This window comes from Simochromis diagramma, unplaced genomic scaffold, assembly GCF_900408965.1.
Source record: "Simochromis diagramma unplaced genomic scaffold, fSimDia1.1 OVJJ01000492.1, whole genome shotgun sequence".
NCBI lineage: Eukaryota > Metazoa > Chordata > Actinopteri > Cichliformes > Cichlidae > Simochromis > Simochromis diagramma.
In genome coordinates, this window is record NW_024387308.1 from 59,588 (window position 1) to 74,405 (window position 14,818).

At 44.8% G+C, this 14,818-nt stretch overlaps 1 protein-coding gene and 1 long non-coding RNA gene across 2 annotated transcripts in view; both read right to left on the minus strand.

Moving 5' to 3' along the window:
• Positions 1-14,818, minus strand: part of LOC120717133 — a 30,816-nt gene that overhangs the window by 11,940 nt on the left and 4,058 nt on the right. Inside the window, exon 2 of the long non-coding RNA XR_005692094.1 lies at positions 14,538-14,549. This is a non-coding gene — a long non-coding RNA (uncharacterized LOC120717133). The remainder of the gene's footprint in view (positions 1-14,537; positions 14,550-14,818) is intronic.
• LOC120717132 (interferon a3-like) lies at positions 8,634-12,180 on the minus strand. The gene is made up of 5 exons (XM_040004981.1): positions 11,044-12,180; positions 9,659-9,742; positions 9,385-9,537; positions 9,088-9,165; positions 8,634-9,009 (listed from the first exon to the last, which is right to left on the minus strand). The coding sequence occupies exons 1-5, from the start codon at positions 11,164-11,166 to the stop codon at positions 8,839-8,841; spliced, it is 609 nt and encodes a 202-aa protein (XP_039860915.1). The 5' UTR covers positions 11,167-12,180; the 3' UTR covers positions 8,634-8,838.

Below are 14,818 nucleotides of genomic sequence, written 5' to 3' on the forward strand. Positions count from 1 at the left end.
GCGTGGAAGTACTGACCTTACTTTGAGTTTGATTCCATAAAAAGTGACAAAAACATGAGTGTCCGCTGTGCGTGGGAAGAAAACTTCTTTTTACAGCGAAAAAAAGCCCCTAAACTTCCAAGCAAGGACCGAGTAGCTACGACGTAATGGGAAACTCACAGAGAAACTCGCGGATTCTTCCACTGACCGCTGCGGCTCACCTGCACCAGGGTAAACCTCCGCCTACCCCACTCCTGCTTTACAGGTGAAAATAGAGCAACAGGACAGCTAGTCTTTGATTTTATTTATTTTCTGCTGTGTTTTACTTGCATCTATTTGAAAGACTGAGAGTAAACACAAAAAAACATTTTATTTTATGTGCTGGAATGTGCAGAAAATAGGTTTAAATGTTAAACAAATTTCTTCAAGTTAGAGAATGTTGCATATAATTTAATGTTAGCTTGATGCATAAAGTTAAAAGGTTAAAACCAATAAAACAAGTTTTAAAAAGAGACTTTTCCATTTGATCACATTTTGTATGATGGATTATGCAGAAAAAGTAGAATTGGGCTGAAAGATCTATTTATCACCTCTTCAGGTTGTAAATCGTGTTTTTAAAAAGTAACTAAGTAATTAATTACTTTTGAAAATAAGTAATCAGTAAAGTAACTGGATTACTTTTTTGGGGAAGTAATCAGTAATTAGTTACTGAAGTAACTTGACCAACACTGCATAACACACAGACCTTCAAAGTAAAACAGGAAACACGCTGACTGAAATCAAGATATATAAACTTAACACAGAACACACGGAAGTCAACAACAAAAGCTAAGAACTAGAACTCTGGAAATATTACAGAACTAAGCAGCTAGAAATACAAGGACAGAAACCAAAACACCAACAGCAACAACCATGAACATCAAATAACCAAGAAACACAAAGCACGTGGTCACCGACCCAGGACAGTGACAGAAAACACACAGACTCACAACACTGAACAACAGGAGGTGAAAAAGGTTTCCTGATGGTCGGGTGAGAGTTTGGAAGCACGGAGGAGGGGCTATGCGCTTACCTGCTGCTCTCTGGCAGGTAGCTCCATGCCCTCCTGGGTTTTAAATGCACCTTAGAACACACATGCATCAACACTACAATGAGCGGGTGGAGGGAGGTTTGGAGTCTTCTCTCACCCCCGTTCTCTGCGGCCTGCTGGAGCGGGGGGGCTAGGAGGAGTTGGCCGTCCGACTGCGGTCTGGAGTGTGGGGCCTCCCTGCTGCTGCGGAGTCGGGGCGGTCTGCCTCTCCCCACCGCAGGGAAAAGGGTAACACCACCTGGGTCTGGGTGCAGTTCCCCCCTCCAGGGGCAAGGGTACCTAGACCCGGTTCGTAGAGCACGCTTGGGGAGTGTGATCGTGTGTACAGCGTCTCTTTATGTCTGTCTCCACATTGGTGGAGTGTGGAGTAAGTGCATATGAGAGCATGAGGGTGGGAATGGATGTCTGTGTCTGTGTGTGCCTGTATGTCTGTGTCTATATGTCAGGTTGGGTATCAGACGCCACCTCTCTGGGGACATCTCAGGCCCTCCAAGGTTTGGAGGTCTATCTCCCCCCACCACCACTTCCCCTGCCAGTGGCGGACTCCCTCAGACATCGGTGCGTTGGTGGTTCTTTGTGTCCGGGGATGGGCGTCCAGGTACACACCGGCTCACTCCTTGGCGGCCGCTTATCGGGGCCTGGAGCCTGGGGCTCGCTCGGGCCACTTCGGAGGTGGGGTGCCCCCGGCCTCTCGGCCTGGGGCTCGGTCACTCAGGCACGGCTGGCTGCCGGCGGAGCTCACGGGCGCGTCACTGCAACTCCCCCTGGCTTCTGCTCCGCAGCTGCTGAGTGAGCCCTCATCTGGGACTCTCCTCAGCTCTTTCTGGGACAGTGGCGCGGCTGCCCCTCTGTTGGTCTTCCTTGGTCTCTTGTGTTCTGGGGGCCTCTGGATGTCTGGAGTCTTGATCTCCTCCATACCTGCTTCATGCCCTGGAGGACGGGGCTGTGGCCCCCCCACACCCTCTAGCAGATCATTACATGAAGGAACCTTTTAATACAAGCGCGTCCATGCTCACAGGTGTACACACGGGTGATCACACCCACAAACTACACCCTTTTTGGCTCCTACCTCAAAGCACACTGTTCTGTTGATCTTATGTGCTGCACAATAATGTTTAATATTTAGTATTTACTGTCATATTCCCATTTATCATTGTGATGTTGTTTATTCTATTACTCTTGTTCTTTTCTGCTTGTTTTCTTTTTTCTTTCTCAACAGGTGATCCAGGTGATCAATATATGCTTTTTTTTTTTCCTGCCCATTCTGTTGGTTTTTGTTTTTTGCCCTTCTCCCCCGTCCCTCTTCTCAGCTGTTTCTCTTTCCCTCTTTCTTTCTCCCCTTCTTTCCTCCTTTCAAGTCTGTCCCGTATTCAGCAAGTGAAAATAAAATAAACAATAAAAGGTGAATCAAATGGACCATTATGGCAAGGCTGGGATGGTCAATTTGGTAAAGTAAATCCGTTGGGCATCTTTCTTTGCCTTTAGACAATAATTCTGATGGCAAAAGAGCCAAACGGGACAGGCAACAACAAAAAAAAGAGAGTTTGGAAGCACGTTCCATCCTGCCTGTATCAGCGCCCAGGCTGCTGGTTTGATGGCGTGGGCTTAGACCACGGTTAGACCATGTCTGTCCCGTTATGATCCTTCTGAGATTTGGTCATAAAGCTCCACGTCTCAAAGCTCAGCTCATCTCAGACCGAGTTCCTGACCGTGCCGCTGCACTCGGATGGCCTCCACCATCACAGATCTCAGTCCAACACAGCAGCTTTGGGAAGTGGAGGGTCGTGATGATGTCACAATGATGTCATGTCAACATGGCTCATAATCTCTGTGAAAGGTCGCCAACAGCTTGAAGAATCTGAGTCGTGAAGCGGCTCTGATGAAAAAAAAAGCTCGGTAGACTAAGAAGCGTAGATGAGCCGCAGGGAGGCAAAGACTGAGACACACAGTTTCACAGTTGTCTATCAGGTATTTCCGTAATCTACTGATTAATCATTATCTGATAAAGTAACACGATAAGGGGGTTTAGCTCAGTGCGTCGAGCTGTCTCCCTTCTCTCTCTGCCCTGCTCTCCTGTCCTCTCTTCATCAAATAAAGCTGACAAAGGCCAAATAAAGTATTTTTTAAAAGTAACCAGATAAGAAAGACTTCTGTCTTATTCACGAGAAGTGAGAAAACGTGGGAGTTTTAAAATGAACTCTCTTTGGTTCCACCTCGTATGTCTGTTTTTTAATAGTTTAACTGCAGATAAAACTTCACCTTTATGGGCCATATTAAAATCGTATTCTTGTTGTTCCCTAACTGGACGTACGGGATGAAACAAACGTTGAGAGCCGTCTCGAGTGCCCTGAGCACATTTCGATGTTGGGGGTTAAGGGTGAGACTTGGGTGGTCCGCTGTTACCAAGCATGACATGGGACCCCAGATCTTTAGAAGTAAGTTAGGGGAGAGACTCACCCACTTGGGATGCTATTGATCCATTCAGTGGGCATTATTAGCAGCAATGTTACCGATAACACCCGAAGTGGGTGGAAAATGTTACAGGGCACTAAACCACCAGGATGCAGTGAGGAGGGGGACCTTACAGTTTTACACACCCTGTTTCTCTACACAGTTTGTGATTCCAGTAAAATATCCCAGTTTATACTATTACGCTCTGTTTTTTATTGTTTTTTATTATATAGGATCAAATTTTGATGCCACTCTTGTGCACAAGCAGAATTTTAATGTCTGGATTGTCTTTTGTTTAGACCTGCGAAAGACAATGGATGGATTTAATGTATGACCTTTGGCCCTTTTCACAGATTGTTTTGTATGTCTTGCATAATTTTATACAACATTGTTGAGGTTTATTGTTTTCTTGTGTACAGACATCTGTCTTTTTAACCTTTGGCGCCCTCTAGGGGTTCAAAGAGTCAGGTGTTGGCTGATGGTGAGCCCGGGCTGCTGTTAGCCCTGCCTATCAAACCCTGATGAAGACGGTTCCCTCTAAACTGAGCGCGGGAGCAATCGCGCACTGCTGACACAGTCTCTGCGCACAGAAAATCAGCGAAATAAAATAAATACACGTATTTACTTTAATTCCAATTCGGGCTGGATTTTTTTTTGTGTGCGCAGCGCAGATTTTCTGTGTGGGGAGACCATGTCAGCAGTGTGCGATTGCTCACGCGCTCAGTTTAGAGGGAACATACCTTGGATGCAATATTCCCTCTAATGTTTCATGTGTCTGAGCAATCGCGCAAACTCCCTGAGCGGACACTTGGACCACTGTGAGCGACAGCAGACGTGTGCACTGTGGTCACGCCAGCACCGAATCCATGCAAGTTGCATGTTTATTAAAATAATGAAATTACAGCATTTACATTTATGTTAGACTACTTTTAATTAACTGCTTTATCCCACTTACAATGAAATTTTTTTTAACAATTGTTCATGACCTGTGCAGCATGTTAACACTATTGGAAGTAAAAATAACTCCAATTTTGAAAACACAACTTTCCTTTTTTTTTTTTATAAAGCTCTGACTTGTATTATGAGTCTGTGGTCTGGGAGAGAGACTGTAACTCTGTCTGCAAAATACAGTAAATAATGACCAAAGTTGGGCAGTTAATTATATAGTTACTTATTCAAAAAAGTAACTGAGTTATGCAAACAAAGTTTTTTGCAGCTGTTTACCTAAAAATGCAGCCAAGGCGATTTTTAAACAAACATTTCAAACTATTTACAGAACAATCAGCTGTTCTGCATCAAATCTGATGCCACACAAATTATTTGTGCCACTCCAAAAATAATTTCTGTCCACTATGAGATGAAGGAGAACAACAGCCTGATACCTGCAGGCCTGACAGCAGCAGATGTATCACTGCTGTAACACCTGTAACACTCAGCAGTCGCCTCATTGTTCTGACACACACAACAAAACTATTGACTACACTACACACTGACTACACAAGATTTGCACTAAACGTCGCAAATCTCTCACATCTCAAAACACCGCCGTCACTCCTACCCCCCTCCCCAGGCGGAGAGTGCTTTCGCCTTTCGAGCGTTTTCCTAATAAAACGCCGTTTTTACCGTTTCTTCCCGCAGTAAATATAAACAACGACAGTATTCAGGAAGAAAAACAAACATTGCAGATATTTTATCATAACTCTGGTTTTACGTGGCCGATCAACACAATTTAAAAACTGCTATAAAGTCCACACTTTGTCCGTCAGTTGTTCCGTCTGTCCTGCTCACATCTCCAATGGTTGTACACGTTGTCATTAACGTGGCTTCACTCCACATCAGCCGCTTTGCTCGCTAAAACACCGGTGTCGGCACATAAGGACGCTGTCAGAGCCTGTCAACCGCGTTGATTAGCTGCGTATATACGAATGTGAATCGCATCATTGGCTGGACTGTGGGATAAGGTGGCATCGTTCTAATCCCATACAGGAGCAGCCAGTCTCTTACTGACTAACACTGCAGAACAGAATTGTTAACGTTTTAATTTTAACTTCAATTCAGGCTCGATTTTTATGTGCACAGCGCAGATTTTCTGTGCGCAGAGACCGTGCCAGCAGTGCGCAATTTCACACGCGCGCAGCTTAGAGGGAACATTGCTTGGAGGGTGTTGGTCTGTTGCTGAACTGTTCCATGACTAAACTTGCTGGATGATCTTAAACAGATCTGACCGATGAGCAGCTGCTGGTTCAGCCTTTAGAGCCAGGCAGCGTTTTCTGATGGGCTGTGTGAGTGTGTACACAGACTCCATGTTAAACGATGGCAGCAGCATCGTCACTGCTTGTGGCATACCCACCAAATGTCACCATATTACCAGCCGACAAGGGGAGGTCCACTGTTGTCCTGAACTCAACTGTATGCAGGACTTCCAAAAATCCATAAAGGAGTCCCACTCTCCCTCTTCACGTGCACACTGTTAGAGCTCTGCCTTACCTCCACATGTTTCAAATACAACGAGGGTTTCTACAGACACAAACATGGCTGTGCCATGGGTCCCCGGTGTCTCCTATTGTAGCCAACCTTTACATGGAGGAAGTGGGAAGAAAGGCTCTTGGCTCCAGGACAGCGCCGAGCTACTGGTACAGATGTGCTGATAACACCTGGGTCAAAAGTAGAATCCTTCACTGCTCACATTAACTCTGTGGATGGAAACAAAGTTCACCAGGAAGACACAAAGATAACTGTTTGCTGTTTCTGGACTGCGATGTGTGCACTGAGGAGAATGGAAACCTCAACATTAAGTTTACTGGTTTACGTTTCCTCTGTGCCAAAAGGGAAAGAAAAAGGAACACACACGTAGAGAAAGCTCTTCATACATACAAATAAAGACCATTTACCATAAAACCAATCACAGCAGGAAATCTTTCCTTCCTGTGGATATCTCTGTACAGCGCCTTTATCCAAAGCACAGAGGAAGGGTGCAATAACTGAAAAAATTGTAATCGTGATAGCTGTAATTAGCTGAGACGGCTGGGTCAACAGATGGCTTTTTAAGTCATGGTGTAAGTTGAAGGCCTGTAGTGTGCAGCTCATTAGTAGAGAATGGTAGGGCCGCTTAAAGACTAAAATATTAAGTGCTTTGCTAGACTCCAGCAGCTGATGCAGAGCGTGCTGATCTGCTGAAACACTTCAAGAAAAGCTTTTAGAATGACGGCAGCTCGAGCTGACCACACACTGTATTTGAGGAGGCTGACAGTTCACTGAAAATATAGCTGTTGACTTTAGATATATTTTGTGGTTTTATTGTTTTTATTGTAAAGACATAGTTTTAAAACTACTAACCTGGGTAACCAGGGTGCCTGCTGCCTCTTTGGCCTGTCAGAGCTTTCTCAGAACACATGGGCTTCTCCTGCTCTTTGTAAAGACTGGTTTTAAAACTAGACAAGGCTGAAGTCTCTTTGCTGCAGTCAGTCTGAAGTAAATTCAGATGATAAATACAAAGTTTATAATGTTTAGTTTGCATATAAAAAACAAAAGGCCCTTACCTTGCGAGTCTTGATGAGACTCACAAGTTTGATTCTGTTCATCTGGGTGCTTTCGTCATCATCAGGTGACTTCTTCAGTCTCAGCTGACTGCAGGTTTCACCAGGATTATAAACAGGACATTTACACAGTGACTGACACTAGCACCACTGAATGAACAATGAGGAGCAGTGAGGTGCTCATTAATATGCAAATTGTCATGACCACAGATTAGTGATCATGAGATGGGGCTTATCTTGTGAGGAACATCATAAAGAAACAGAAGTTCAAGTTCAAATTTTATGAGCCACATGCAGTGGCAGGTTGAAGGGGAAGGGGGATCAGTGAGTGCTTATCAGTGCAAGTGTATGTGCGTGTCCATAGTTCAGCTGAGACAGTGTCCTTCGCCCTGCCAGGCTAAGTAAACAGTCTTCCAGCCAATCCAGGTGGCCTTGCATGGAGTGGGAAGAACAGTCAACACACAGTTGTTATCAGGGAGTTTTGTTCGGCTCCAGCCTTGAGCCCACAGCTGGCGCCGAAGGGAAGGCCGCATTATGATGTTGATTTTTCTTTTATGCGAACAACTCATGAGAATTTCAAAGCTGCTCTTTAACACTCCAACACTGGTCTCTCCATCTCTCGGTGGAGAGGCGCGAGCTTCTCCATGATGGTATCAAACTTGCGCTCCGTGGTCTTGTCATTCTTGTGCTCAGAGAGCCGATTCTGAGAACTCACGACTGCAGTCAGCTGCTCCACGATGTGATCCAACTTTCGCTCACAGATGTTATTCTGAGTGAACTTCTCCTTGATGTAATCAAATTTACGCTCAGAGGTGTTATTCTGAGTATTCACGGCAGCCGTAAGCTTCTCCAAGATCTTAACCATGCTGCACTCAGTGAGCCCATTTTGAGAAACTCACGCCTCGTCCCATCGTTTCAATACCAGCGGGCAGCCTTGGGGGGGTTTGAACAGCCGGTTCCACTTTCTTAATTCTCCGATAAGCCAGGGCCAAGCCAGCTCCGATCAGCCAGAACCCTGTTATCATGGTTCATAGGTAGATATCTTCAGCGTCCTCGATCGACAGACCCTCCATGTCTGCCACCCGTCCATCGTGTATCCAGCAGGGAAAGTCCCTCCATGGCACTCAGGCTCACCTGAGCCCAGACTTCTCGTTGAGAAAAGGGTGTCAATAGCATTCAGAGACCAGTTGATCAAATCCATAATTCTCTTTTAGGTTTTAGAGAACGACAGTGAGAGACTGTTCCAGGGAAAGTAATGCACACAAGACAAGACAAGGACACAAGAGGCTAAGCAGGGAAGATAAGGGGAAGGAGGAGAGGAGAAAGGTGCGATTAAGAGTAAAGCTCATTGTTTTATTGTTCGTGAATGCTTCTTTGCATTCTCCATCCCATCAGAGAGCACCCCTCCATGAGCATGCTACTGATGGAGGTCTCTTCCTGTTAAAAAGGAGTTCTTCCTACAACCACTGAATGCAGCTCAGTTTAAATGAGACAGAATTTATTTCAGTAACTTATTTAAAAAAAAGTAAAGCATATGAAATGTTAATACAAAAAAATAAATAAATAAGACCAATCTAAAGTAAAAATTCAGAGTGACTAAAATGCACGACAGAAATATTTGGAAGACAAAGTTTCTGTACTTAAAGCACTGAGTTACTCTGAAGTAACAAACAAACAAACAGTGTTTGATGAAATATGTAGAAAAATAAATAAATAAATATTTCAAATAAATACATAAATAATCTGAATAAATGCATAAATAAATAAATAGAGAGGGGAACATCAGAAACAGTCTTCAGATATTGTGTCAGTGTTGCGTTGCTGTTGCGTTGCTGCAGAGCGCCTCCTGCTGGCAGCAGCAGGAACTCTGATGGAGGCCACAAGCAGCTCCAGCTGTTCCAGGCGCAGTTTGGTTTCCTTCCTGAGCAGCTGCCATGACGCAGTACTGCAGGCCTGTACACACAGTACTACACTTATTACCACTGTCACTACACACAATAATACAATGAGTACTACAGTACTTGTACTTACAGAGCAGGACAGAGTACTGTTGGCCAGAGTCCTGTAGTAGCTCCTCAGTCTGCTGTTGGCTGGACTGTTGGTCGAAACCTGGAGACAAAGAACAGTTCAGACTGAGGCTCGGAAAGGAGGTGAAGTGTTGGTGTGGGAGGAGGTGAAAGGAGGTGAAGTGTTGGTGTGGGAGGAGGTGAAAGGAGGTGAAGCACTGATGAAGAGGAGGCTCTGGGAGGAGGTGAAGGAGAGTGGGTGTGGGTGCATGTTTGCTCCTGTGAGTAGGCTGAAAGCAGTGAAGTGGGCGTGTCCACTCACACATGCGCTCAGTTCCATGATCTGTCTGTGGATGACCGTCAGGAAGCCCTCCGTCTTGTCGGCGCCCCAGGGAGCGGCTGACAGGTTGTCATGGCGATACAGACAGAAAATAAGATGCAGACTGTCTCTGATGAAAACCAGCTTTGAGTCCACCTGGAGAGAGAGAGAGAGAGAGAGAGAGAGAGAGAGAGAGAGAGAGAGAGAGAGAGAGGTGAGCTGCAGGCGTCTGATTGACAAACAGATGTGATGTCATCGATGTAGTCATGTGACCTACCTCAGAGTTTTTTATTTGCTTGTAGAGATGTTTTGGGAATCGAACCGGATGAACTGAAGAGTGCTGTTCAGTCAGCTGATCGCCCTGAAACAGAGAGACAGCGCTTCATTTCACCACATCGCTCTGAGCTGTTGCCAATCGTGACGTGTTGTTGACGTCCCCACATTCAGGGGGTGTCCAAATTCATGGGCTGCATCCTCCTGAGGCGGCATTTGTAGACCGATTGCGTCATAGCGACGCGCCGAAGGCTGTCCAAATTCTTAGACTCCTCCATATGTGTCCCCCTTTTCCCCAAATTTGAAGGATGGATCGGGTGTATCCTTCTTGGCCCACAATATCCCAGAATTCATAGCGTCACCCAGCCAATTCCAGTTTCTAACAATGGCGGCCACTACTAAGTTTTTAATATTACTCTTATTAATCTTTCTGGGTCACAAAATAAGCTTCTAAGATATTTTCAGCTGTGTAAACTCCAAATATCTGCTCGGTTTATCAAGATATCACATATTTGGAGAGACGTCTTTTACCCACCAGCTCGATAGCTAGCCGGGGCGATAACAGCTAACTCCACCCAAACATCGTTTTCAACCCCCCTGCGGTCTTAACTACTCAGGTTAAGCATGATATATGAGTCACTTAGATAACTTATAAATGTTATTGTTTGGCTTTTTTCAGTGTTTCATTTGTTTGTGAGTAAATCAGTTTGGCTGAGATCAAAGTTCTAGTTTCCACACAGCTGAATAAACGTCAAACAGAAAACTGATTAAACAGAAGTGTGAGACGGTCGAGAGTTTACACCAGCGTCCTGTTATATTTTAGATAGCAAGGAGCAGACAGCCGAGTTTATTAACTCCACCCAGACAGCGGTGACGCAGATCTGAAGGCTCGAGCGTCACATTTCACAGCCGCTCACGACTGGCCTACCCGACCTTCTGAGGACCCAGGCCATGTAGACCGCGAAGGCCGGGTCCTCAGGAGGATGCAGCCCATGAATTTGGACACCCCTTCAGTCTACACGCTAAACATGTGACCTGTGATGTTTACAAATGTCCTAGAGGTTCTGAATGCATCGTTTCAGCTGTCAGTAAACTTTGTGTTGAATATTCATCACGTCTGCAGAGGAAGGGCTTATTCCAGTCAGGTTTCAGAGCCCATAACAGCACAGAAACAGCTATAGTGAAGGTTACAAATGATCTTCTTACAGCAGGAATCTCTTTATCTCTTTAACTTAATGACGTCCTGGGATAATTTCATCACTCTTGAAATGTCTTCAAGGATCCTGGAAACTTTTAAAGGACCCTGGAACTGTCTCTTTGTAACAGTCTAATGAGTCCTGGAATGTTTTAAAGACCAATTTAAGGACCTGGAGTCAGTGCTGTACTCACCATGAGAGTAAGGAGGCCCCGGGCTTCTTTGCTTGGTTGCTTGTAGTGCGTAAGCCAATCACAGCAGAGGGCAGGGGTCAGGGCGCCACAGAGGACGAAGAGCAGGCCGGTCCAGGTGACCATGATGAAGACGATGAAGATCCTGTGCGGTGCTGAGAGTGCGTGTCCATGCTGCCAGCAGAGTTCAAGCTTTTATTTTACAAACAGGAAACAGAAATATTGGGGAAAAAGTCCGTCTTTCATTTTCCCTCTTGGGCAAAAGTACCTGCAAACTGGTGAGCGAGGCAGGGTGCTGATTGGTGGGTCTTGCAGGTGCTGAAGGTGCGCTCAGAACATTGAAGACTGGTTAGTTTTCAGCGTTTGGACGAGAGGACGACATCGGACTCGTCTATAAACGTGTTCCTGTCACTCACATTTCACTTTATTTTACTTCCAGTGAAATAATCACAGCACACCTGAAATCAGCGGATCTGATGAGAGAGAAGAACCTGACCGTAGGCTGACTCTCTTCATATCATTGTCATTATTAATATTTTTATTGTTATTATTGTTATTAAAACCAACCAGAAGTGTTCTGATTGGTTCACAAACGCAAAACAGAAACCGTGAAACATCTGTGCAGCGATGACGTCATTGCTTTCTCTTTCCCCTCTCACTTTCGTTTTCATGTTCACGTTCTGAAAGCTGCAAGGCTGTAAGCACTGAAGGAATCCTGGAAGGTTTTGAACAGGCTGTGAAGCCTCTGTGCTGGAAACACAAGTGCAGGAATTTAAACTGGACCTGTAAAATGTCAGAAACACGTCTGTCACTGTGTAGAAGCTGCAGTCAGACCAGTATAAACTAGAGATGGACCGATCTGATATTACATATCGGTATCAGTCTGATACTGACCTACATTACTGGATCGGATATCGGAGAGAAATAAAAAATGTAATACGATCCTTTAAATATCAAAAAAGCACCTCACAAAACTTGCGACACGCTGTGCTCATAACCGTAGCACGTGGGAGCAGTATGCGTCATGGGATAGAGCGACTGTGGTGTGCCGGACCTGTTGGTGTCTGGTTGAGCATTTGGAGCCTCGCCAACCAGCATTTCATCTCCGAGGAAGTGATCCCCGAGAGAAGTAAAGCAAGTGTGTAAGTTCATCTCTGAATGTTTGTAAAGTATTCCAGCGTTAAGCTTAACAACCGATATATGGAGCGACTGCCTCTCTCTCTCTCTCTCTCTCTCCTGCTGCTACTTCAATCATGAAACTGATCAATGATCAGCTGATCGGCTTTTCTGTCGCGAGTCCGTCTCTCTTGTTTCTTTTTGGCCCACTTTGCACCAGAAAGAGGAAACCAGCGGCTGAACAACAGCAGCACGTCTAAGCTTGATAAGCTGTTGTTAGAATTTATTTAATTTTACTTTCTACACCAGGATCTTTTTCTACAGCTGACGGCTGGTAACTGTGCAGGGGCGGATCTAGCAAAGTTTAGCCAGGGGGGCCGATAGGGCATGAACAGGGAAAAGGGGGCACAAAGACATACTTTTCTTTCTTATTCTCATTTAAAATGTCGAGCTTTTAATAAATAATTATCTGAATCTTACACCCAAAGTTTTAATCTGATGTAAATGTATAGAAGTCCATTACTGTAGTAACTGTTAAGTCTAATATACCCTAGTAAGCTATCGTACTTTTTCCTTTGGGAAGGTACCATCTGTGCAGTCTGCAGTTCTGCTGAAGAAAGATGTTGAATCTATTTAAATATTGTAGAAAAATAATTGATTTCTGTGCATTTTTTTTCCCGCACTACATCAAATTAGAGTTGATTACGTCGATTAAGCATCATGAGGTGGGGGGTGGTTCCCTATTTAGTTTTTTTTTTTTGCTGGGAGTAAATGGTAAATGGTCTGTATTTGTATAGCGCTTTACTTGGTCCTAAGGACCCCAAAGCGCTATACACTATACACAATCATCCACCCATTCACACACACATTCACACACTGGTGATGGCAGCTACACTGTAGCCACAGCCACCCTGGGGCGCACTGACAGAGGGAGCTTGCAACCCTATTAGGTTGCTTACTCTTTAAAACACCAGAATAGGGAGGCTTGAGCAGGTTTAAGTTTATTAGATTCATCAGTTTTGCTGAACTATGAAATATTTTGGGTGCAGTGTGTTTTTTTACATACAGGTATAACAGAATAGCTTTAGTGGGGGTTTTTTAAACTTGAGTATGAACTTATACAAAATGCAGCAAGATATTAAAAAACAGTTTTATTGATTATAAAACACACTATATCGGATTCATATCGGTATTGGTATCCAAATTTATGATATCGGTATCGGACATAAAAAAGTGGTATTGTGCCATTTCTAGTATAAACATAGCGGCTCGATTATGAACATAAATAACATGAAGTCAAACTTCAGGCGCACGTTTGTGATCAAGTTTGGGCTGATGCTGCGAAAGTCAACCAACGTGTGACTGCTCTTTAGTGTCAGGCTGGGGCTGCTACTGTGAACGCTCAGGGACTGGGAACAGCCCTCAGGGAATCATTCGGAGGCACTGCAGGGGGGTCGAAGAAAAGGCTGCTGGTCGGGAGGCAGGGAGCTGGAGGCTTGGCTGGCTCAAGGATCTGGACGAGTGATGAGTCAGCATGGTGTCCAGAGATTTCGGTGTGTGGCTCTGACAATGGCCTCTAGTCTTAACATGGAAACTACTACCACAAAGGCTCCAGCTGAGTCAGAGCTCTTCAGGGTTGGGCCATGGAGAAGCTTGTTTCAGGTTTGGGATTGCACACTGTTACTGCTGGAGGCAACAAGAGGCCTGGAAGTGTATCTCTCATTGGCAGTACTATAAAAACTGTAAAGACTAAATTAGCGTGTTCAGCACAAGACTTCCCCAGATGTAGATGCAGAAACGCTTTCTCTGCATTGACAGAATGCCACCTGCCAGAAAGTTGTCAATATACGGAGCACAGTCCTGAACTCTGGCCTGAAACGGCTCTGGCCGGCATTGTCATGAACCACGCAGGGCTGGATGTGTGAGGTCAAACACAGTGCATCCAGCAGCGCAGATAATTGTGTCCCCTGGTGTCAACAGCTACTGTGTGTAACTAACTGTGGTGGCCTGCGTTTGGGACAGAGTGCAGGGCACAAAGCTTGATGTGTTGTTGTAACACAATGTGACGTTTTATATTTACAGGAGACACAGTGACTTAACCAAGAATTAACTACCTTGAGCCCAAATTTTGGGGAGTGGAGGAATCAACAGCTGGTCTCAGCACAGCTGTAGTCAGAGGCAGAATACCAGGGCTGCGATAAGCCCATTAGGCTGGATGCAGACTGGTGTACAATATACACAGAATAACAAAAGTTTGGTTGTCCTCCTTATGAAACTTGTGAAAATGACGAGGATTGTCTCAGTAGGCTGGAGCTTGTTATACTTTATCATGGCTGGATCATTGCATCAGTACAGCTGAGGGTCATGCAGGATTAGAAAACTTGACTGCAAATCTAGGGTAGCTGTGTCAGACCATATACCTGTGGGTTTTACTGTAAATGTGGAACAACTGCCAGCAACAACTCCAAATAATCATGTCACTAATAACACACTGCTGCCAGTGTAAGATTAGAGCATTTAGTGAAGAGGACTTCTTGGTTTTTATAATAATACAAATAAACATCTAAACAACGTTTGTTTGCCTAAAGAATCGGTTTTGTGCAGGATGTCCAACATCAGCATCTTCAGCCTTCACATAAACTTTGTTCCATATGATGATACA